General features: G+C 39.0%; 1 protein-coding gene across 1 annotated transcript in view; it reads left to right on the top strand.

Annotated features, from left to right (window-relative positions):
• The first annotated feature begins 214 nt into the window (after window positions 1–214).
• SYK (spleen associated tyrosine kinase) overlaps window positions 215–24,733 on the top strand; it is a 37,300-nt gene continuing 12,781 nt past the window's right edge. Inside the window, exons 1-7 of the mRNA XM_030468021.1 lie at window positions 215–404; window positions 10,999–11,466; window positions 12,906–13,066; window positions 19,737–19,875; window positions 20,918–20,999; window positions 21,672–21,721; window positions 24,640–24,708. Of these exons, the coding sequence (XP_030323881.1) occupies window positions 11,053–11,466; window positions 12,906–13,066; window positions 19,737–19,875; window positions 20,918–20,999; window positions 21,672–21,721; window positions 24,640–24,708 (915 nt within the window). The 5' untranslated portion in view covers window positions 215–404; window positions 10,999–11,052. The remainder of the gene's footprint in view (window positions 405–10,998; window positions 11,467–12,905; window positions 13,067–19,736; window positions 19,876–20,917; window positions 21,000–21,671; window positions 21,722–24,639; window positions 24,709–24,733) is intronic.

Raw genomic sequence — 24,733 nt, 5'->3', positions numbered from 1 at the left:
TGCCCCGGTGTCCGGAGGAGACGGACACTTCCTTGGCCCCGGGAGAAGCGACACAGAAGGGGCGGTCAGGCTGCCGAGCTCGATGCCATGCCGAGCACTGCCGTGCCGTGCTGCCGGGGCTGCCCTCCTTCCTCCAGGGGATGTGGCCCAAAAGAGGGGTCGGGGGCACGGCGGCTGCACTCGCCGAGGATCAGGGAGTGCTCGCCGGCGCCCCGCTGAGGAAGTGGCCGCGGCTACGAGAGAAAACGAGGAAGCGGCGGTACAACCGGCTGCGAGGGTCCAGCTTTATCTCAACCTGGCCCGGCTCCGCGGAGCAGCCCGCCTGAGGGCTGCCTCCCAGCCGGCTCTCACTCTCCTGGTGGCAGCGACAGGAGGCGGGAGGAGGCGGCGATCCTTGGGGAAAGGTGAGTAGCGGCGCTTGGACGCCAGCATCCTGGGCTCGGCGACGGCCTCACGGCCGTCATCGCCCCTTTCCGCCAGCGCTGCGCTGGTAGGGGCTGGGGCCGGGGACCGGCAGACACGGGAGGCAGCCGGCCCCACGGCCGCACTCGGTATCAGCCGGAGCGCTCCGCAGTTGCCCGAGGGGAGGGAGAAGCGGCGCCGGGCAGCGGGAGATCCGCAAGGAGCGGAGGCAAAGCGGAGTCACGCGTGTCGGCCCCGCTCACAACGCACCACCTGGAAAGCCAGCGTGAAACCTTCCTGTGTTACAGTGTTTCTGGAAATAAATTTTGTTGTGTCTTGAAACGTATTGGGGTGGTAAATTTTAAACAGAAGTGCACACGAAAGTATGGCTTCTGTCTGAATTGCGCTTAATATGTCACAGCCTTGACGCTTGGTGGAATGTCTTAAAATGTGTTTCTTTCTGCTCTGACTTCCCTATTTTGTTTCCAAGAAAACAATTGTAGTGTATTAATAGAAGTGAGCTGGGTGACAGAGTCCTTGCTTTGCTATTCATGTGTCCAGATAGCATTATTGAATTTTATTCTTAAGCGCTGTGCTGTAGAAAATTTGTTCTGAAGATACCCAGATCATTTTGAAGTTTTGTTAACTGGGCCAAAGGCGAGCAATACTTGTGTTTGGTGACACTGGCTCCAGTAGAAGAGTGGCAGGTGGCAGGTATCCCAATCTGCCTATATTGTGTGACATATTATGAAGTGTTTCCATATAAAAACAAAAATTATTCCTTTTAAGGGAAGTAGCTGGGTTGTTGGGTTTTTTTTAATTATTTTTAAATATCTTCTCCTAGGCTTCTTTCATACTCTTACCCACAGAAGCTTACAACTCCTGAGCCTTGTGTTGAACCTACTATCTAATCTGTGGACACAGCCATCCGGCACAATACTAGTATCAACATGTATAGCTGAGTATTTTTACAGGCTTGGAGGCCATAGAGGCAATCCACTTAAAAGAAGTGTGACTTTATTTTTTTTTTTTTTACCCTTACAGTGGATGACAAACAGGAAAATAAGGAAGTTTGAATGTTCTTTCTATTCTGCCAGTTACCCTGTAGGGCAGAAAAATTACAGTGTGATGAAGACACAGGAATTTGAACTACAGTGTTTGTAGTCAGTATGATAGAAAGTGGCTGAAATAGGTAAAAGTAAATAATTTCTTTGGTTTTCACATTCACTTGAAGTAACTGCAAAATCCAAAGAGAAATATGATTGAAGCTTTGTTATTTTACTTCAGATAGAAAAATACTTGCATTCTGACAAATGTGAAGGGTTCATCTCTTACATTTGCATGTTTTTTGCCTAAGATACAAGAGCGGAATTCAGTCTGAAATCACAGGAAGACAAAACCTGAAATTTATTTTTAGAAGCGTCTAGCAGGCTACATTGAGCACAAAATAATGGTTTAGAATGGCAAAATTATAAGCTGGCCTTAAGCACTTTTGAAGGTACCTATGACCAAAAAAAGTGATGCAGGAGCATTTCCATAGTCTTCCATGCTTTCTATTATGCCAGAGGCTTTGTAAATGGGAGAAGGCACTTCTGAAATGTATGTTGTATTCAGAGGTCATAGTCTCACAATCATAATAATATTTCGCAAGAAACACTTTTTTCCTTCCTGACTCTTTCCTAATATTCACTATTTAGCAGAAAGCAATGTGTCTGTTGTAATTGCTGGTTTGAATATTGTGACTGTAAGAAGTGGTGTTTGCATCAGAATCCCCTGAAGATATTAGGTAATGTTATAATTTTTCCATCTTCATAGACTTTTGAATTATTGCCTCAAGATCTGTTGTGTGTGTATTAGACAGGCTGTGCCAGAATCTGCTTTCAGTTACATGTGTTTTGTTCCATAATAATCCAGAGGCAAAGTATAACTTTTACAAATACAAGGAATGCAATGCTTATCTTTGCATGTAAGTAATGGTTACAAAAAGATTGGTCCAAGAAGCTATTTAAAATGAACTTTTTTTTTTTATTATTTAAAGGTAAGCACATGCTTAACTGAGCATGGGGTGAGACTAATTCTACCATTTAAGGTGCCTGCTTAAAAGCTTAAGATACTCTTGCAAATATTTGTGAGCATGAGTAGTAAAGCTCGGTCATAAGAACCAAATCTTCTGATCTTGTAGGATTTTCAGGATCAGCATTTCAATTTCTAATTTAGAAAAAAATATAGGATTTTGTTACAGGGAAAGAGTTTCATAATCCAATCTAACAGTAGTTTTGCTTGTATTTGACAAAAGAAGAAAATATTGGGGAACAGATGACGGTAGCTCACTTTGTATCTCAGCTACCATTTCTAGAAAAGCTTTTACAGGGAGTCATTCCTAGTATTTTTGCCATATAACAGAGGAACATTAATTTCTGCAGTTTAATTTTATGCCTTTGATCATTCTTGAGAGAAAAAAAAATCCCTGGGCTTTGAAGGATCACTCCCTTTACTTGTGTGCAGTAGAGTATAATGGTGCAGTAGAGTATAGTACAATACGCAATTATTAGTATTTTTCTGGGCATAGTAAAAAAATTAGATCACAAAATTATTGGTAATATTTGCATTTCCCTCCCTTAACTTCAGGTTTTAGCAGCAAGCTTATGTAGTTGACATTGTTAAGGTTTTAATTTCATGACACAAGGTAATGTAGAGGCATACAATTACGCAGATTCGAACTTTTTGACACTGCCTTCTGTGTCCTTTCTGGGGCCATGGGGAGACATCAGCATTGCAGCTGCAACCAGTGTAATGGAGCCTATACAGTCTTGCATCCAAAGAAACAATTCTGGAATTTTCTAGAAGAGGATTAATTTTTAAGTATTTATAATGTTTGCTAGAAAGTATCACCTTCCCCAAGGGTATAAAATAAATTTTGTAGTTTGTTTTTACATTCCAGAGTTAAAATTGTATCATAACTTCCTGTCTCTATACATACAGTGAATAAATGGCCACTTCTTTAAATGTGGTTGCTGTGAAAAGGAAAGGGAAAAAGTATTTTTGAGGCTCACAGGGATCCTAATGTTCTGAGGAGACTTCACTATGTGCAAAATGCAGCAAGCCTTCTCTTTGTGTGAGGTATCAAAGAAACATAAAAAATTAACAAGTGTTAGAACCTAAATAGCTAATATACAGGACTATGATATAAAAAGTTTGCACAGTTTCACTGTCAGTGGGATTGTAACTAGCTGGTTCTGGAACATGTTGGTTTGGCCAGCTAGGCAGGACTGCTGTGCCATTTCTGCAGCCTTGTCTTGGTTTGCTATGGTATAGTCTTCTTCAGTACAGTTACGAGATGCTTTGTGTTCTGAGTGGATAATATGTCTAACAACTTATCTTCTTTTCAAATCACAAGAAGGCAACAAAAAGAATCTTTCTGAGCTGGTGCTCAGTAGTTTTTGTGGAGAACTAGGACTTGTGGCACTGTGGATATACCCAGTCCTGTAAATGCATAAGTAATCCTGGGTGAGAATGGAGCTGAGATTAGCAAGAGTCACGATTGTGGTTGGAGGTAGATAGAAAAAACGTAGGCAGCAGGTGTTAGAGTAGAATATGAAAAAAAGGAAAACATACAATTGTCAAAATATTTTAACACCTTTAAAGTTAAAAAAAAAAAAAAAAAAAAGAGAAGCAAAAGGTGATTTGGTTTCATTTTAAAAATACTTTAAAATCTTTGTCTTAAGACACAGATTCCTTAAGCCACGTTTTGTTTTGTTTTTTTTTCCTGTTTGGACAAAATAACCAAGTAGGTGAGTAGGAAAAAAAACCATATAGAACATTTAGAAGCCAGTTTATTATCTAAAACCAGTGCAACTGTGAACACCTGTGGGATGTTAAAATGAGTGGTGCTGCTGACCACTGAGTGTGTAGTTCTGCATTTGAAAATACTACTGCTGCTTTAAAAAATGGCTCTAAAATTTTCACAGAAATTAAGCTCAGTTTAAAACAATGTCTTAAAATTTTTTAGAAACTAGTTTGTTGGGAGTATTTTGTTTGTTTTGTTGGTTTTGGAGGGAGGGTTTTGGTGGTTTTTTCTCTGTAGGGTTGCCTGAAAAGTTCATTTCTTAATCTAGAATGAAAAACTGAGGTTAAAAATCAGCAATAGCAGCACTTCTTCCTCCCTTTCTTTTTCTTTCTCTTCCCCCCTACAGCGCCTTTAAAATATGTTGCAGGAAAACTTAAACTGAAAAATATTTTTTGTCATTTTTTGGAGAGAAATTAGAAAAGAAAGCTAGTAAGTATGCTAGTAGTTTATTACAGTAAGTTCCTACTCTAGGAAATTCAGTCTAAATTTTATAACTTCCATCAAGAAAACACGTTCACTCTATCCAAAAAACAAAACTAAGTTTTTGGCAAGGTGAAAATCTCCAGTATCTGAAATATGGGAAATGTAAGTAAAGGAAGCAGCGTTAATGTAGTCATCTTTGATATAAAGTGTTCCATTTGACTGATGCATTTCAAAGAATACACAGTATTTTGCCAAAAAAAAAAAAAAAAAAATTCAAGCAAACAGGATATTTAAGTAAGGATTATTTTTGTACATAAGATAATAGAATTGGCTATCATTTGAGTGGGTGAACTATATTGCAACTTATTTAAAATAGCTATCAGCAGCTCTTGTCATGCATACAGCAGGATATCCCAGAATCGAAGTGAGCACTGAGCGAGGCTTTGAGTGACTATTCTGTCCTCAGTTATCACATATGGCCTCAGGTGAGCTGAACAGCTTTGTGACAGTGTTCATCCAGTGGATGTAACAAAGGTCTTGCCCGCAGGGACTCCTGTGCACAGAGGTGTAGGAAAAAATCCAGTAAGGGAAGAGTGAACTCCAGCCCACTGGAGTCTGCTTTCTGTGAAGGACGCAGACTGAGAGAATGATGTTGCTAGTGTGAAATCCAGTTGCTTCTGACTCCCTAAGGGAAGATTTTCATCAAGTGGAGGCAGCTTTTTGGTATCTTGATGTTCTAACTACAGCGACTACTGATACTGTCCAGAAAATGGCATAAAATGAGAGAAGAAGCCTGACTGCAAGCTATTTTTTTCGAGCCTGGCATTTTTTCATGCAAGCTTTAGGCAAATACTGCCTATTGGCCCAGAATGTGCCGAGGCCAGGTGCATCCTTTCAGTGATAAACGGGCTTTGTCAAGAGTATTTCACTAATCAAGGTGCTGCAAACAGACTTCCTCCAGAGGAGGGAAAAAAGCTCATGCCTCTGCATAGCTCTGCTCTCTGCATAGCGTTTATGGAAAATGTTTATGGTTTACAGGAGAGGTGAGGCTACAACTTGATCTTTTAATAATTTAATAAGTGATTTTTTGCTGGACGCAAGGGATTCCTGCCTGCTAAAAGACAGTTTTATCCACTCTTCATGGCAAAGATAAGCAAGCTTTAATTGTACTGCTTACTTGGTCTTTTCTGGACCATTTATTCACTGATGTGCCAATTAGTATGCGGAGCTTCTTTGCTATACAGTCTCCCTTTTTTATATACGTATCCTCATAAAGCTAGTTAGGAACAGCTGGCTCTGTTGCTGAGGGCTACTGTTTTTGGGAGTCTGGCAGTGTGAGCAAGTATCACATCTTCTTTTCCAAAAAAAATGGTTGTCCTTTCATCCCATACTTTTATCTGTGTGAACTCTTTCAGGCAATAATTGCCAGCAAGAGATGTCAGTTACTGTTTCTCTACAGCAGAACCTTGCTATATCCTCCAACAAGGAGATTTTTGAACAATAAAATTGTGTTGCACAGTTTTTGTAGAATCTGGAAAGTGACAGTGAAAAACTCTTGAATAGTTATGTTAAAACTTGCCTCTTGTAAGAGAATGAAAAGCAAGTTATTTTTGTTTCTGCAAGAATTTCTGTCCTTTGTATTAAAGCAGGATACTGTATCAGACGAGAGATGACATTGGTCTGAAAGAGGCGCCTGTCTGGTTTTGCCACTTACACTGAGGCCAGTCCACTGAGGCATCCATTCAACAGGTTTTAGTGATTTTAGAGATAGACCAATACATCTAAGAGAAATGAATGAAGTATAGTGGTATCCAGATGTCCTTAGTTTGTTCATCAGTTAATTGCAATAAGCAATTGCTAATATTCATGTTTGAGAAATAAATAATTACTTGCATTTCTAGCCTGTAGTCTCGTTTACTGAGAGTGAACTAGAGACAGACAAAACTGTACAAAAAAAAGGATGTTCATACTGTCATAATTGCTTCAGAAATGTCAGCCTGGAACAACTAAGCAACTAGTTAAGAGAAAGTTAATGAAGATATTTATTGAAGCCAAAAAGCAAGCATATCTTTTGGATCTCCCCACCAATAAAACCTGCTTATCTGAAATTTTGCATGAAACATTTGGCATTTTGATTTAGTCCTGTGAGACTGCTGTAATAATGTTCAGTTTCTGCTCAGATACATTTTTTTCCAAGATGGAAGTAATACTTTTTTCCGCTTTCAGTTCCATAGTGACTTCCTCTTAGAATGGATGATGCTTTAGTTCTGAGAGACGTCTTGTTTACTGGAGATATAGCTAAGAATACCACAAGGAATTAAAAACAAAGTTAGGGATTGTGGATGTATCCACACTTGTAGCCTGACCCTTCTGAATTAAGCCAGCCTTTCTCAGTACTCATGGTAATAAAGATCCATGGTGTCAGCAGCTCTGCTTAGGGCTGCAGTTTTCTCTTTTTGCTTGTTTTCTGAAATCAGGCATTTATTCCAGGTTTGACCTTCTTGGAAAATGACGAACATTTTGTGTCACCATTGTCGTTGGTGCAACATTCTTGTAGATTTGCATCTTCTGGCAACTTCTTTCTGAGTTACGAAAAACAACTGACAGTAGTGAACAGTGGCAGTTTTTGCCATAGCTGCTTCTGTAAAAAGTCCTCTGTAAAAATCAGATATATTCCACTTGCAAACAGGCTATGCTGACATACTTAATGCCACTGTATCCTTAAATCTGGAAATATCCAGGCCATTAGCTAAGCAGTTCCATCTATTTTAGGTATTCTCCTTTCATTTAGGCTGATAACATTTTTCTCTGCTCTTCATGTGTTTTCACTGACTTTACAAGTTCATTGAGCACCTCACTCTGTGCAGCCATAGAAGTCGCTATGGTTGTCATCGTTTGAATAGGAGGAACTAAAGAAGGAGGCTTTCAGACTCCCGAGGAGGGTGGGAACACAAAGGAAGCGGTGTATTCCCTCCCATTTCCTGCCCATACTCTATAAAGACCGGGAAGGCCAGGCAGCATACTGATTTCACCATGAAGTTTGGTGTCATCATCAAACCTGCTGAGGCAGCACTTGATTCAACAGTCAGTGTCCCTGACAAAGATGTTAAACAGCACTCGTCCAAGTACTGAGCCTTGAGGCACACCACTCCATTTGGACACTGAGCCATTTATCACAACTCTTTGGGTGTAACCATATAGTTATCCAATGAGTGATCCATCCATTTAATCCATATTGTTCCAGTTTAGATAGCAGAATGTTGTGGGGGACAGTGCTGAATGCTTTGCACAGGTCCAGGGAGATGAAGTCTGTTGCTCTGCCTTTGTCCACTGAGGCTGTGATCCCATCAGCCACCAAATCAGTCAGGCAGGACTTGCTCTTAGTAAAGTTACATTGGCTGTCACCAGTCATCACTTTTTATCCAGATGCCTGAGCAGAGCCTTCAGAAGGATCTGCTCCATCATCTTGACAGGCACAGAGGTGAGACTGACTGGCCTGTAGTTACTTGGGTCTTCTTTTCTTCTACTTTTGAAATGGAGGTTACGTTTACCCTTTTCCAGTCGTCAGGAACTTCACCAGACTGCCATGATTTTTCAGATATGGAAAGTGGATTTTCAGCTTCATCTGCCAGTTCTTTCAGCAGCTGTGGGTGAGTCTCATCAAGTCCCATGGACTTAAAATGAAATTAATAAAATGAAACTAATCTTGGACCTTGAACAATATGTTTCACTGATCTTTCATTCATTATTCAAAGCTTCTGTCATGAAAACTTTAATCTCTTTATAGAGGTGCCCACTGTTTTAATCTCAGAATTAGAAGTCTTTATGATGCCCTTAGCTCAGGGCCTCGAGCACCATAAAGATGATGTGTTTTAATGTTTTGTTGTATCGGAAGTCTTCCAAAGAACGATGACTTCTTGAACAAACATTCTGGGTAGTTCTGGATATCACAGGCAGTTTCACTCAGCAGCTATGTAAGTTGCTGCAGCAAAGTCTCTCTCTGCTGGAGTAAAGTCTCTTCACAAACTGAAAATAATGGGGTGTATATTGTCCAAAACTTCTGCTCACAGAGATCGTAATATAAATCCAGGGTGCCTAAATATAGATGTGATAGATAAACACCTACTTCTTGCCACTCAAGACTCCACCACAACTACTGTTTTTCACGAAGTGTTTCTGTCTGTCCACTAATGTCGTTGGCATGTCTGGCCAGAGTCTCCTTTGGCTTTTGTGGTGTTTCATGTACGTGGGAGAATTCTGAATTTGCTGTGAACAGCTAGATCACATTTCCCCTATTTTTGACTGGTTTTCTAGTGAAACTGGCTCATCTAGTCAGCATATTGTCAGGCTCTCCCTGATAGCTCTTTTCTTTTGGCCTAATTCATTATAGCTGAGGGTCTAATCAATGAATAGTCTAATCAATGATTTATGGGAATAAGACACTGTGCCCACAGGACAAGCCAAGACAGCACCTCCAGTACATGAAGGCATGGAGTGAACATAAGCCTGCAAGCAGCAAACATATAGCTGCAACATGTATTTCCCTGCTACCCAGTATTTAGTGGATGAGGAGGAAGCTGAAGGTACTTGACTTGGTACTTGTGAGAATTTTGTAAGATGGAGCTAGTGTGTGTCTACCAGGATCCCAGATCATTGCTTGAATGCTTGTAGTGCATTAATTCATGGGAAACCAGGCATAGTTCACAGAGCAATTTGCTGTTTAAAGGAGAGTTTTGCATGCTGCTCATAATGGCCTTTAAAGAAGATTGAAGTACTGTGTAGAAGTGCAGTCAGTGAGTAGCAACAGGGTCCAGGCCAACACCATGATGTGTTAGTAGGTCAGGTTGAAGATCAGGAAAATTCAAGCTCCATCACAAGTAACTAGAACCATTCCAAGCCCATAATCTGAATAATGAATGTGCAGGTTAGGAGTTCCTGGGAACATGCTGTGTCTCAGTTCTGACAGGGCAGATCCCAGCTTCAGCACTACTGCTGTCTATCCAGAGATGACCCCAAAGGTGTGGCTATACCTTTTGTAGTTACATTAGAACTATTTTCAAATCAAATAGCTTGGTGACAGCAGCACTGCCAGAACAGCAGCATGAAGGTCAGCACTGTATAGTTTTAGAGCATTTTGCCAAATTTCCAGGTCAGCATTTGAACCCCAGTGAATGTCCTGAGGTACCACCTTCTTGCTTTTTATATCAGAGATGAGTAGTCAATTCAACTTTGTATGCCCTATGCATGCTTCTCCTTTGGAGAGTGGTCTGTAACATCTTCTAGAAAGAGCAGAGAAATTTTACTCTAGAGGCTGCTGGTCCTATTACTGTGCCTACTATCACTTCTGTTTCTGGGCACTGAGCTCATGCTCACAGGCCTGCAGTTTCCTGGATCCTCCTTCTGGCCCTTCTTGTAAATAGGCATCACATTAACAAGCCCTCCAGTCATCTGGGACTTCCTCTGTAAATCAAAATTGTTGAGAACTAATGGAGAGAACTTTGGTGAGCTCCTCTGCCAGCTCCCTCAGTGCTCCTGGGATTATTCCCATCATTCCCCATAGACTTGTGAGTGTCCAGGTTCTGGGGCAGGTTGTTAACTCCTTCCTCCTGAGTTATGGGATGGTTGTGCTGCTCTCCATCCTCCTCTCTCAGTTCAGAGGGCTGAATATCCTTGAGGTATCTGGTCTGACTAATGAAGATGTAGGCATAGGTGGCATGAAGTATCTCAGCCTTTTCCTAATCACTGGTTAAGAGACAAAGGTAAGTGCAGAGGAATATTTAGCTGTCTAGGCATTGTAAACCTTTCATGGAGTTTAATGAAAAGAAATTTCTCTGCTGATGGTGTAGGTTAGAGACTGGGATAACTCAGGTTACAAGAAGAATGGCACTTCTGTAGATAGGGTTCTGTATAGTCCTGGTGCACTGTTTTAAAATATATAGAAGAAAATAATAATATCTCCTATATGTATTATGTATCTTATGATTATTTTTATTACTATATTAAAAATTCAAGAATTGAAGCAGTTTATGTTACATTCAGTATTCTTCAGAAATGCTGAACTTGCTTCTCTTCTGTTTTTGTTTTAGGTGTGCCTTCATATTAAGGATTAAGGCAAACTTGTGCAGTTATAGGAAACTTATATTACTGGAACACAGGAAAAAACCTGCTACTGAAATTTAGAAAGACATCTGATAACAAGTTAAAAACAGATGTGATCTTCATCCTAAAATCTTTTACAATGCATTACCAACATGCTGCATGTGAATTACCATGTTACTGGTTTATCTTTTTCAACTGACACTCATGTCTCTGTCTTTGTTACTCAGATATAGAAGACTAAGTTTGCTTCTTGGAGAAAAAACCAAACAACACAACAAAACATGGCTGCCAATACAGCGAACCCTGCTAACCATTTGCCTTACTTCTTTGGCAATATTACACGTGAAGAAGCTGAAGAGTATCTGATGCAAGGGGGAGTGAGCGATGGACTATACTTGCTCCGCCAAAGCCGGAATTACCTGGGGGGCTTTGCCTTATCCTTGGCTCATGGACGAAAGGTTCACCACTATACAATTGAGAGGGAGCTGAGTGGTTCCTATGCTATTGCAGGAGGCAAGTCCCATGCCAGTCCTGCTGAACTCATTCACTATCACTCAGAGGAAGCTGATGGCCTTATCTGCCTACTGAGAAAGCCTTTCAACCGGCCACCAGGTGTTGAACCCAAAACAGGACCTTTTGAAGATTTAAAAGAGAACCTCATAAGAGAGTATGTCAAACAAACTTGGAATTTGCAGGTAAATCCAGCCTGATTTAAGCATTAAGTTGTCTTTGGTTTAGGCGAAAAAGAGATTGCACTGTTTGTTTCCCCAGTGTTCATGATGCTATGTAGTTGGTTTTTTTTTGTAATGGAATCATAGCTCTCTGAGTTTTGAACAATGCATTTTTTTCTTCCCCAATACATGTAGTAACTTCCCCGTAAGTGTTGTTTACCTGAAATTATACAAAACTTAAAGCTTTGTGTTGTCTTGGACTAGTGTATCCTTAATCTACCACCACACTAACCTGCATCAGATTTCCACATGCTCCAAAAATTATTATCTGTAATGAACAAGATACAAAAAAAGTTTTGTTTGCTTGCTTTTAATTATGAAGTTTTATGGATTGGTGTGCAAGCAGACATAATTACATGGTGACTTGTTTTAGATCTTCCCCTGTTAAGTGATCTTGTTTCTGTGATGTCTATTTAGATTGTGTCCAAAATAGAACTTGGTTTCTTAACAACAGAGCACTACCTACATGTCTTCATACTTCAGTTGTTGAGGAGGAATATTCCCTGCTGAGGAAGATGTGCTGGATTTTTTTAATAGGCCAGTCTTAACATAGACTAGAGTAGGGAGGCTGCCATGGGACTGTTTTATCACCTTGGGATTCCATGATTTACCATTGTGAACTCATGGAATTATGCTAGATGCATGGTAACTCTGAGTGCTCTGCTAGGTGAAATATCTGAAGCAATGCCCACACTGGAAAAGCTGAAACTTACACTATATTTACTACAAGTGCTGAGGTTTATATATCCTTCTGATGAGCCTGAGCTAAATCTAGAAGGAAGATGATGAACTCAAGTTCAAACTCGATTAAACTATAGGGTTTTGCTCTCCAGATCTGTGCCACATTTAGAAGAGAGAGATTGTAGATAGATTTAGAATAGTTTAAATTATACTTAAAATATTAATCTAGCTCATTCTAGAACTGAGACTGTCCTGTGTGCTTTTTATAAATTTGCATTCATGTATTCAACGTAGTCATACTGCAAAAACACAAAGCATGTTCAGTTTATTTCTGTGAACTACAATACAATATATAGTATGGAGAAATGCTATGGCATCTCAGAGTGAGATAAGTATATTTGTATATATATAAAAGTATATTTAATTATGTCTCTCAATCATAAAAATATTTTAAATTGTATTACTGATATATTAAGGACTTACGGCGTATTTTCCCTCGTGTTTCTGTGAGGTAAAAGAAGAGTCCCAGCTTTATCATGTTTGGATTACCATATGTTCATTTCTGTTGTACTATTTTCATAGCAGCCAGATTTTTTTTTACATATAAGAAATGCATGCAGGTTTTGAATATCCCCAAAGCAACCCAAAATTTGGAGTCACCCTATCATGTTCTATTGCAGGAGGCAGTTTGATTGTCATTCTATGTTTTTGCCACTCTCTAGGGGCATGCTCTTGAACAAGCTATCATTAGTCAAAAGCCTCAGCTGGAGAAGTTAATTGCCACTACAGCCCATGAGAAGATGCCATGGTTCCATGGGAGGATCTCTCGGGAAGATTCAGAACACCGTATCCTCATTGGGTCAAGAAACAATGGAAAATTTCTGTAAGTGCTTTTTTCTGTTATTGCTGTTATTCCCAACTAGTGTTGATATACTTCCTCTGAATGAACCTCAAATGAGAGTATGCCCTAAAAGTGAGTCATTCACAGTGAGAGAGCCCAGTCCAGCATGGTATATATGACTTAATCTTTCCTGTAATAACCAAGATTAATTTTCCACTTAACTGAAGATGGAAAACCATAGCAAAAGCATGGGTGATTAATTTTTAATCAAGTACTAAGAGAGAGCATTGGAGTAAGAAAGTAAATATTTCAATAGCAAGAAAAATTTATTAAACTTTGTTTTATTACTGATAAGCAGCACTAAGTGACTGTGGTAGCTTAACCTTGTCCTACCAAGCTTCTGTCACAACCCCTCTCTTCAAGAGAACAGGGAAATGGAAGAGCATGGAAAAGCATGTTGGTCAATATGAAAACGGGAAGATCACATACCATGGGCAAAACAGACCACTTTGTGAAATATAATGTAATATAATATAATATAATATAATATAATATAATATGTCATCAATTAAATTGAGTTGGACAAAAACTAAGACAAAAATAAAAGAAAAATAAACAACTTTTTCTCATTCCCAGTTTTCACAGGCTAACTTCACTCCCTCACACCCAATACCTCTCCTCACCAAGCAGCAGGGTGGGGAATGGATGGGGACAGAAGCTGCAGTCAGTCCCTAACATCTTGTCTCTGCCTCTCGTTCCTCCTCATGGTGTTCACTGCTGCCACTTGGTCTTAACAGAGGAAGTATCATTCAGCAAATAGGAACCTCCTTGGAAAGCTGCAGCACTGACACTGGCTCCACCATGGTCTCTCCCAGAGGCTGCTCTATCTCCTTAGCACCTCCACCCCACTTCCTCCTCTGCCCTTAGTGTTTTATTGCTCTCTCTGTCTTTCCTTTGATTTTTTCCCACTGCTACCACATACCATGTGTTCCTTTCCTCTTTCTTAAGGATGTGATGGGGATGGCCCACAGCCCTGCTGTAGAAGTCTGGCCACCTGCAGCCAATATACTGACTTGAAAAAACAAACTGCCTGTGTGAACAACTCTGCTGATCCATAGCTGTCAGTTCTCCTGGGGGCAGTGGTGGTGCTTTGTTTTACAATTAAGCAACAGAAGAAATTGCTGTTTTCCTTAATAATGCTATTCACCATCAGCCTCTATCTACTGTTCACTTAAACACATGATCTTTTGGTTTTTGAGTGCAAATCTGTCATTTAGGATAGTAAGTGACAGCCATCACCTTGTCAGTATTAGAGCCAGTCAGAATCTTCCAACAAAAAAATTTTGCTTTTGGAAAATCCCAGTTGGAAAGAAATCCCAGTTGGAAAGAAATCCAAGTTTTCATTGAGCCATTTTTCTCCCCCCTCATAAACAAGAGTATTTGTGTAATGTTATAAAAATCAAGCTTAAAGGTTATGACCAAGAAAGATCACTTAGAGCTATATAATTTCTGAGAGAAATTTCATTGCCTGCCTATATAGTCTCCTTCAGTACTCAACTATCTTTGACTTTTTTTAAAGTCATCTTTACTTCCCTAAGAATTGAAAACTCAACCATCTCACGGTCGCTTTGACCAAGTTGACCACCAGCCTTTTCATCTCCCACTAGTCCTTCTCTGTTCCCAAACAGCAGATCTAGCAGTGAGCTTTCCCTAGCTGGCTCAGTCACCAGCTCTGTTAGGAAGTTATCTTCCACACACCCCAAGAATCACCAGCACTGCTTCACGTCAGCAATATTGCAGTTCCAGCAGACATTTGACAAGCTGAAGTCTCCCACAAAAGTAGCAATTCTGAAACCTTACCCATCTGCCTGTAGAACACTTCATCAACCTCTTCACCCTGGTTGGGTGGTGTATAACAGACCCCAACCATGATATCTGCCTTGTTAGTCTTCTCCCTTATTCTTATGCTCAACCCTCCACCCTAGAAGAAGAAGTGCCACTGGAACTTAAATAATGTGAAAGTATAATCGATAGTATGTTCAGCTTGCAACCCTTTTGTTAAGGACAACATTATTTTCTTCTGCATCTGCAGAGTGCTTTCTGATGCATTAACTGTTTTTGCATGTACCAACTATCTGGTAGGCTTAGAGCTCAGTAACCACTTAGCTGCTGTTTACTCTTATGTTCCTCAGGAAAAAAGGGGGCAAAATCTTCATCTGCCCCAAAATTCAGCAGTGAGAGCAGCAAGAGAAACAACATGCTGTTAATTTGTGTCAGAAATTAGTTATTTTTTCTTCCATTGCTCTTCATAGCTCTCAGATCTATAGTCCTAGAGGTTCTTAGCAAATTCATGTCTAATTCAGAAAGGTTTTCTGTTTTCTGCAGTGCCTTGCCTACTCTGGGCTTGCTCAGCAGGTTCTGAGAAATAAACCACTCACTTGTTATCTAACTGAAACAAGCAAAATTGTTGAGTGTTAGAGAGGTATGTTGTTTCCCACTTCAGGCATGGGCATCTCATAATTTTTTCTTGCCCAGCAGCAGCTCATGTCAGGACCTTGTGCACATCTGTAAACTGGAGACTGAACTTGTGCTTCTGAATGTTGCTGCTCAAGGGGTGTTTTTGTCTCATTGGTCAAGACACTAGAGACCTGTATCTGACTGAAAGGTAGAATTAGAGAAATTCAATGTGTAAGAAAAATTTTCTGTTTATGGTAGGAACTGGAGGCTGAGAGTATAGAGGTAAGCTATGTTTTCGATGAGATGATGAACACTGAGGCTGTTCAACAAATAAACAAGCAAGTACTGGTATATGACAAAAATAATCTTGTTTATTATGTAAAAATTAATACTTTTCAAAAGGTATGCATATTAATGTATATTCCTTACGAGGGTGTCTAAAATTTCATTACACCAGAACTCTGCTATCTGTCTGACCTACCTACCTTGAATAAAATCCAGGACAGCAGTAGCTGTGTTGGCATCTAATACCTAGCTTTCTTTAGCAGTGCTTTGCAGAGATACAAGATGATCAGATCTAGACATTTTTAAAATATATAATATAGAAATAGTTGAAAAACTTCCTGATTGCAGTTCAAAATGTCACAAATACTATTACAGATCTAACACTTTGACTCATCCAAACTGCTGGAAAAGTTTGGAGCTAACTGTGGATGTTTTACTGGGGAATTTTCAGAAGCAGAAGTCCTAATGTCTAACCTAAATCTACCCTCTTTCAGTTTAAAGCCATTGTAATTTGTTCTGTCTCTAAATGCATTTATAAGAAGTCTCTCCCTAGCTTTCTTGTACACCCCCTTCAGGTACTGGAAGGCTGGAGCCCCTGAAGCCTTCTCTTCTCCAGGCTGAACTACTCCAATTCTCTCTGTCTTCCTAGGAGAGAGGCCTCAGCTCTCTGGTCATCTTCATGGCCCTCCTTTAGATTTGAATCAAAAATTCTATGTCCTTCTGGGGCTCCAGAACTAAGGACAGTACTCCACAGGGGACTCACAGGAGCTGAGGGGGAGAATCACCTACCCTGACCAGGTGATCATGCTTCTTTTGATACCCTTTTGATATGGTTGGCTTTCTGGACTGCAAGTGCCCATTTCTGGGTCATGTTGAGCTTCTCATCAAAAAATACCCCCAAGTCCTCCTCAGTGCTGTTCTCAACCAATTCACTGCCCAGCCTATGTTTGTGCTTGGAATTGCCCCAACCCAAGTGCACTACCTGGTATTTGCCCTTGTTGAACTTCATGCATTCTGCATGGGTGTTGAGGTCCCTCGTGCAGTGCGCTGTAGATATTTGAAGTGATAATGAATAGCCTTGTTAATAACATACAAGAGAGACAGTCCTATGGGTTATACAAGCAGAGAATGCCTAGACCTTGATCAGTAGTGGGGAATATCAGTATATCTGGCATGAAGGAAGCTGTTATCACTGAGAAGAGAAAGCAAAATCTAAACTTAAACATGTTCTTGGATGCAGGACTAGGAATAATTTCACACCATTCCTAAAGCAAGCGTTTTGCTAGTTTATTTTCTTCATTATTCTCTGCTGTAGAGTGCTGTGATTTCTTTTTTTCTGCATAGTCAGTGAAGAATGTTGTAATATCAATTTATGTGTTCTTACCCTCAGAGGTTTTTTCCTTTAGAAAGAAGGAAAAGTGGCTTTTCACTTGGATGCAGAAAAAAATAGAACATTGTCTGTTTTTCTTCTGAGCAAAAATAGACATTTTACCAAAGAAGAGAATGGATAGCTATTTAGTTTGTAGTGATATTCCAAGTAGTTACTGGTTGCTATTGGCATTACATTTGCAAAATCATAAAAGTACTCAAACAGTGAAAATTAAAATCAGTAACCTCTTTGCATAGCATCAGTTAACAATCTGAGTTTCTCAGTTCCCTCTAAAATTACTGTTAGAAAATGTGTGTCATAGTAAATCTAGATACCTTGGTGCATCTCTAACATACCTATGAGTTCAGATTTGCTCTCAGTGATGTTTATGTTTTGATTAATGGAAGTGGATGAAAGGATGATATTGTTTATTTGGAGGTATTTATTGTATTTATGTTTTTCTTATCTGCAATTCTTTGCAATCCCATGAAATGGAAGACCAAGTGATATTTCACTGCTGGCTTCCTTATGTGGAAAAATGCTTTTTAAAAAAAAAGATGGAGTTTTAAAATCAAGATTTCTTTGTTTCTTTGTTTTCAGTTTGTACTGTACTGTACACAGATTGTTCCTGTGTGTAATTTCAGAGCATATTAAAGCAGATGGTGAATTTAGAATTTTTTTCTCAACATTCTGAAAATTTCTACTTTTCAAAGAAGCGAAGTTCCATTTATGAAGATAACCCCTAAATCTGATGTGAATACCATGAGTGGTTCTGTAAGCATGCTCAAAAATATGTGATAGACCTTAATTTCCATTTGAAGAGGTTTCAGTTTAAAACCTTTCTGTTTGAGTAGCCTTTTTCTTTGGTTCCATTTTTTAATGGTAACTTTCAGGTACTGGATACTGTGTACATAGCTCTATTTCCGTAGCCTTAGCCTAATCTACAGAGCCATTGCCACAGTCTACAAAACCAAAATGAAATTGTGAAACATAGTCTGTGACATTGGTAATGCGATAGAAAATGCTTTAAGAATGGTTCTTGGACCTCTAAGGGATCTGGCTGCCAAAACTAAGACTGTTTTGCTTTGTAGGGGAACAAAGTGTGCTGGAGTTGACTGGCTACAATTTCAAAAAACACTGAAACACTGGAACCACAACCCCAAGAGTACAAGGCTCCTCTGGACACTGGTCAATCATAAGTGTGCAAATGGAAATCCTTTTGCATGTGAAGTGATAGAAATGTGACAGAAGTTGATAATGGCTGTGAACTGCAGAGTCAGTGTAGCTGTTGAGCTTGGGAAAAGAAGAGCTCAGAAATGCAACTACAAGCTTATTAACCTGAACTCTGCCTAAATTCTGGATACCGATAGGGCTGTTTGGATCTCTGCTATGGTCCTTAGAAAGCAGGACTCCTATGTCCCATTGATGCCTGTGCTCTCCAGAAATATTAACAATGCCTCTTGTGATATAAACAACTCTTCCAAATTAGTATCCATTTCCGTAGATCTCATTGTAATGAAGCCACCAATTTCTCATGGGAAACATGAAGGACATTTGTTACTGGGAAAAAATTTTTATAATCTTACCTGTGCTGTATTTATTTAGATGTGATGAAATGCCATTCATATGTGTTTTAGAAACAATGTCCTCTATTCTGAAAGCGTTTTTCCAAGTCTTATTTGCTAAGAGCCAGTCTGAGAATAAAGAATAAAAGTTGTTCTTCATTTTAGCAGAACCTGTTTCTCTCAACTCACCATTCGGCACAGGAAATCAGTATGCTGAGAAAATGCCCACATGTGAGAAACCACAAATTTGTTTCAAGTTGCTGTAGAGACACTAAGCAAGTCACTTAGGTTTCAGAAAAAAAAAAACCTAACCCTTCTTCCCTTTTCCTTTGGCCAGTTCACATCTTATGCAACAAGAATCACTCTGCTTGAAAAACAGTTGCATGAGTTCAGACAAAAACAGTTTTAGTTCAGCCTTGAGTGGGGTAGTTGAGGAGCAGAATTTAACTCTTGCCTTTGCAGTCTTCTGAGATGTGAAGTCACATGAGATGAGAAGTGAAGCTGCTATATTTCTTTCTAAGGCTTTTGAAAACTTCAAGTGAACGTGAATAGACTTCTGTGTACATTGAAACAAGATTCAGTGTTACTGAATCTCAGTTTTCCATAAGAAAACCCAATTATTCCAGGAACATCTAGCTGTGTTACTATCTCACTACCAGCAGAAAGTGAACATAGGCAACTCAAACTAAAAGAAAGAACCCAACTTCCTAAACTCAGAAGTGCTGTAACAGCTATAATGGTGCCAATAGCAAATTTCTATCCACTCTGAATCCAGGCACCAGAAGATGCCAATCTCAGCACTTTGCAGGAATCTCAGATGTGCTTGCAAAACAAAATATTCAAGGCACTTTACCTGAAAACAAATGACAGTAAGAAATAAATGAAAGGCTTAACAAAATGTCTTCAGAAGTTCCAGTCCTGATTTTGCTTTGGTTTTAATTAGAAGCTTAAAGAAAAGAGTAATTTCAAAATTAAATTCAACCAAATGCTCATTCCTAGTAAAGTGTAACCCTGAAAATCTCTCTTATTCCTACAGTATCCGAGAAAGGGACAGTAATGGTTCCTATGCCTTGTGTCTGCTGAATGATGGAAAAGTATTGCATTACCGAATTGACAGAGATAAGACAGGAAAACTCTCCATACCAGATGGAAAAAGATTTGACACACTCTGGCAGGTCTGTTAGATTTGTATCACTTTGGTATCTGTCATTGTGTTTTCATGTAACTGACTGTGGCAAATTGTTTTGCTTCACTGTGTGACAACAGTCTTCAGCTAAAAAGCAACCTGCTTTGGCAGGTTATTTGTCCTATGTTTCCAATGTTATATGGTTTCTGTATGTGAAGAAAATATATGTGGTTGTAGAAAGCTATGTATGTGTAGGGAGTTTAATATTTTTCAAATGTGATACCGCAGCCTGGACGAACTGAAAATTGATGTAATTATTATGCACTTAGCTAAAGATTCTCTGGAATCGAAGACCGCATTTCAAAGTGACCATCTTGAATAATAGCTATGGTAGATACAGTCTTTTGCTAACGTCCTTTATGGCAGTAATAAACAAAATGCTGAGAAACACAAAGGGGATGGTTTAGGGTGCTCTACACATACTCTTATTTAGCTTTGAAATTCTCTAACTTGAAGGCTGAAAAAGCACAGCATGCTATGGGTTTTCACCAAAACATCAGCAAAAAGAATGATAAAGGCCCTCCTGTTGAGTCAGGAGGTTCAGAGTGAACCCCTTGCTTTCTAAACTCCTCAGAGAGGAGTCGAAGTGCAACTGGGCCCACTCCCAGTCCCATACTTGATTAACAGTTTATGTAATAAGAAACAAGAACAGTGTTGGCTGGTGTTGACATTGCAGCATGGTTCAGTGAGAAGGGAGGCCTGCACCACCACATTTGCTCTGAGTTACAAAACTGGCTAGTAATGGAACCAGATGTAAAATGCTGAGTCTTAAAAGTGTAGTTTCTGGATCACGTTCCAGATTCATCCACAAGGTTACTGTAGAAATATACATTCCAGCTAAAGAGAAGTAAAGATGAGGTAAGAACATGTAGAATAAAGATCTTCTGTATAAACAGTTAATTTGCTGTAATATGTACCAATTATTTACATATGCAAACAACTTTAAAGAGATAATATGTCTAATTATATGCCCCTTTTCATATCTTTTTCTCTCCTGTCTTTTTTTTTTCTCTCTCCTGTCCTTATGGTAGTTAGTTGAGCATTATTCATACAAACCAGATGGATTATTAAGGGTTCTTACCATTCCCTGTCCAAAGCTTGGCTCAGAAAATGGTGAGTTATTCCAATTCTTTTGATATGTATAAATAGCTATGATAATGATGATAAAGATGTGAGCATTTTTTTCCACTCGCTATGTGCATGGGTGCACATTATGGTAGATTAAAGTTGGATATAAAAAACCTTAAGTGTTAAATTTACAGCTTTTCAAATTAGTTAATATCGGACAGACCATGCAGAACAGAGGCAGGTCCTGTAGCCTAAGGGAGGATACCAAGTCCAGTTATTGCTGTATCTAGGTTAATCAAAAACATGCTTTGCTGGTCAAAGTGGCAATGTGTGTTACCTGGCCCCCACGCACTAACAAATTGGTCATCCCACCACTCCTCTCTCCCAATGGTCCTCACTCCAAGCTGAGGGTAGCACACAGGCAGTGCTGCTACAGGCATTCAGGTTGGGTGCAGTGAGAAGTGGTTTGCTCTCTCTAAGGCCTTCGGTCATTCTAATTGGATATCAGTGTCATAGCAAGAGCATGTGCCCATACTTTCTATGCTCCTTTGGATCATTTAATCACTGCACGTTTTTGTCTCCGTGGCAGCAAGTACTAGAGTCCGCTGCATGTTGAAACAAAAGCAAAGAAGATGAACCAGGAGAAACACTGTATGTGATTTATGTAACATGATACCTCACCCTGCTCAGAATCTTTCTACGTTTTATTTTTTACAGATAATATTGTTTTTAACACTCGTCCTCCTCTTCCTGGTACCCCTTCAAAGGTAAGTGGTGATACAGTAGCAGCACTTGGGAAGGCTTAAAGCCACATACTCCTCTAGGAATCCTAATACTTGGATATTATTGCAGTAGTGAAATAGTTTTTCTAGAGATGCAAGCAGTAAGTTGTAAAGAATAAGCTTAATATAGTCTAGAAGGGTTATTGCTTTCAGCAGTGTTTTGCATGAGCTATTCATAATTTATTGTTGTGAACTTTTGTAAGTATGTGTGAAAACTAGTATTTTTTTGTATGATGATTGCCTCATTGATAACTGTGGAGAGGACTGCTTTGTGTACATTGTCCATTTTGAGAATCTGCTGACTGAAGAAAAAATGAAAGCTCAATTAATTTTCATATTTGCTGTGTGCAGGTAACATCAGACTTTGGATAAGGGTTCATTTCCTTGTGCAGTTAGACTGGGGGAAGTTCTTTCATAAACTCCATGAAGAGTGAGCAAGGCCATCTGTGATTATAATTGCTTAAGTGCTTAGAGTTCATTGGTCATAGGAGCTACCTGAGGTGTGATACATAACACCATCTCATTCAGCTGTAGTTGATCTCGTCTGAAACAGAGAGTTTAGTTGTTTAACCACTCCTTGGAAAGCCTAATCATCTAGATCATTATCTTGATGCAGTCTCCCATTATAGACAAAATATTTTTGTTCAAATAAGGAAATTATATTTATTTCAGTACCACTGAGTTCTTGTGGGTCCTTGAACAACCATTCTCATACCACCCCTTTCTGAAAATCAGATGCCCTGTTGAATAATTGGAAATTACACAACCAACACAGCTGCCATTTACAAGGACAACAGTGAAGTTTAAGCATGAGTCCATATGTATATCATCTGTTATATACAGACACAGGGATCAAGCACATTCAGCTTGGGGTAATAACACAAGTTTTAGAATGATCAAAATTTTGATTTTGATGAAAGTAAATGGGCCAAGCTTTCTTCTTTTCATCAGTAAATTGCAGTAAAACTGCCTCAGTTGTTCATGATGCTTTACAGGTGAAAGGCTCATACACTAAGAGTGTATGATTAGTTACCTAACATTAATTAACTCAGATGAAGAGCCAGTCATTCAACATATCACGAAGGCTCACTTTTGAGGAATTTTGAGGAATTTTGAAGTTAGAGACACATACCTGTCCATGTGTCACTTAGGCCTAGAAGAGGTGGAATGACTTTCCACTATTATATGCCTATGTCTTTCCCTCAGAAGAGGACCTAAGTGTTCAGTCAAGACTGTGAGTTGCTTGTAGATAGCCATTGTTTGGTGAGATAAGTTCCACCCTTGAACATGTGCTTCTCTAGCACACATTTAAAGACTTAAAGATGCTTGGTAACTTGCACTTTTTAGATATAATCATTGTTTTCAGGACTGATCAGCAGTTGTTTAAGGCTCATCATGATGGATAGAAGTAAAATCACCAAAGATGTAAGATGTGTTGAGTGTGTATTTTGTAAATATTCTCCTAAAACACTGTTTAAGCTACAATGTGTTTGACATTCTGAACTTTTAAAAACTGAAATCTGAATTTTGTATTTTCTTTAGGAATTTTAGTATTTCAGGAGTATACTATAGTTCTGTAGTAAAAATATAAATATAGAAAGTAGAATAAAATAGGTTAATATTACTATTTGTGTACCTCAGAGACTTCAGGTTTAATATTGCCAGGTTCCCATACATTAATATCCTTGTGCAAAAGCAGTAACTCACTAAAGACCAGTCATGAAGCTTTTTTTATACATAGAGACTGAACAGAACTATCAGAAGACAGGGATACATCAAGGGTATTTCCAGCTTGTTCCACACTGCTTAGGCCTCAGCTAAAATATTGTCACCAGTTTTTGGCACTGCACTGTAGAAAGTTGTCCAACAGGAAATAATCCAGAGTAGGTCAACAGGAATGATTGTGATTTTAAAAAAAAATCTTGATTAAAGAATCAAAAGGGAAACAGCAGAGGGACAGAAGATGATTAGCAGATGCAGGAAGGAGGGGCATGTCCTGTTCTGTGGGACCAAATACTACTGATGTTGCCATCCAGAAAATTTTTTTGTATATATAATAATAACTGAAACATGATGGTGAGAGTCCAAAGCCTTAGAGGGGAGCATGCTTAAGTCTGACGTTGTTTTGAAGCTAAGGTTAAAAGAGAGAGAGAGAAAAAAAAAAAATGAAAGAAAAATGAAAATCCATCTGGGTTACTTAAAAGTTCAGAACATCCAAGTGTTAGTTCAAAGACTGTTTGAAATGACTGGGAATATGACTCAGATTATAATTTCACCTTCAGCATCAGACTAAATACATGGTCAGTAAATATTGCATCACATTTTTAATTAAGCACATATGGTCTTTCAGAACTCCTTGAACTGCTAATTAGACATATTTAATTAAATTAATGTGTTACTATAAAACATATTTGCATTTCTTTAAAAAGTGTCTTTATATAGAACATGTACAATCTAAAGCCTGTTCATTTTTGTTTGTGTGCTTTTTGCTTTAATAACAACATTGTTGTAAGATCAAGGTGTGCTTCAAATGCAGTAGTCATACTTAAGGACATGAAAGTTGTCAACTGATTTACATGCCTAAATATATTGTAAAATTACTTTAGCTCAGGAATAGGCAGACAAAACAAACTGTACAAAAGAACTGGGGAAAAGACAATGTGATTGAATTTAAAAGTTGTATCTACAGATTCGAGATAGTTTGAAAGGAGTATAGTTGGAAGAAAGTTTAGTACCAGGATTTCCTGTACTGCATTTGCTTGATGCATCATATGTGTACTTGCAGGCACACAAAAGAGGAAGGTTGGGAGTGTTTTCTTCTTATTACTACATCTGTTTTGTAAAATACTGTTAGCTGTTTTCCTGACACATTTACTGTTCCTCTTTGACATTGTGGTTTCTAGACTTTGGCAGGAGGTGGAATTATCTCAAGACTCAAATCGTACACCTTTCCAAAGGCTGGCAGCAAAAAGGTGCCTCATAGTCTTTTTAGGTTTT

This window comes from Calypte anna, chromosome Z (assembly GCF_003957555.1).
Source record: "Calypte anna isolate BGI_N300 chromosome Z, bCalAnn1_v1.p, whole genome shotgun sequence".
Taxonomy (NCBI): domain Eukaryota; kingdom Metazoa; phylum Chordata; class Aves; order Apodiformes; family Trochilidae; genus Calypte; species Calypte anna.
The sequence above is the reverse complement of the archived record's forward strand: the minus strand, read 5'-3'. Positions and strand labels throughout refer to the sequence as shown.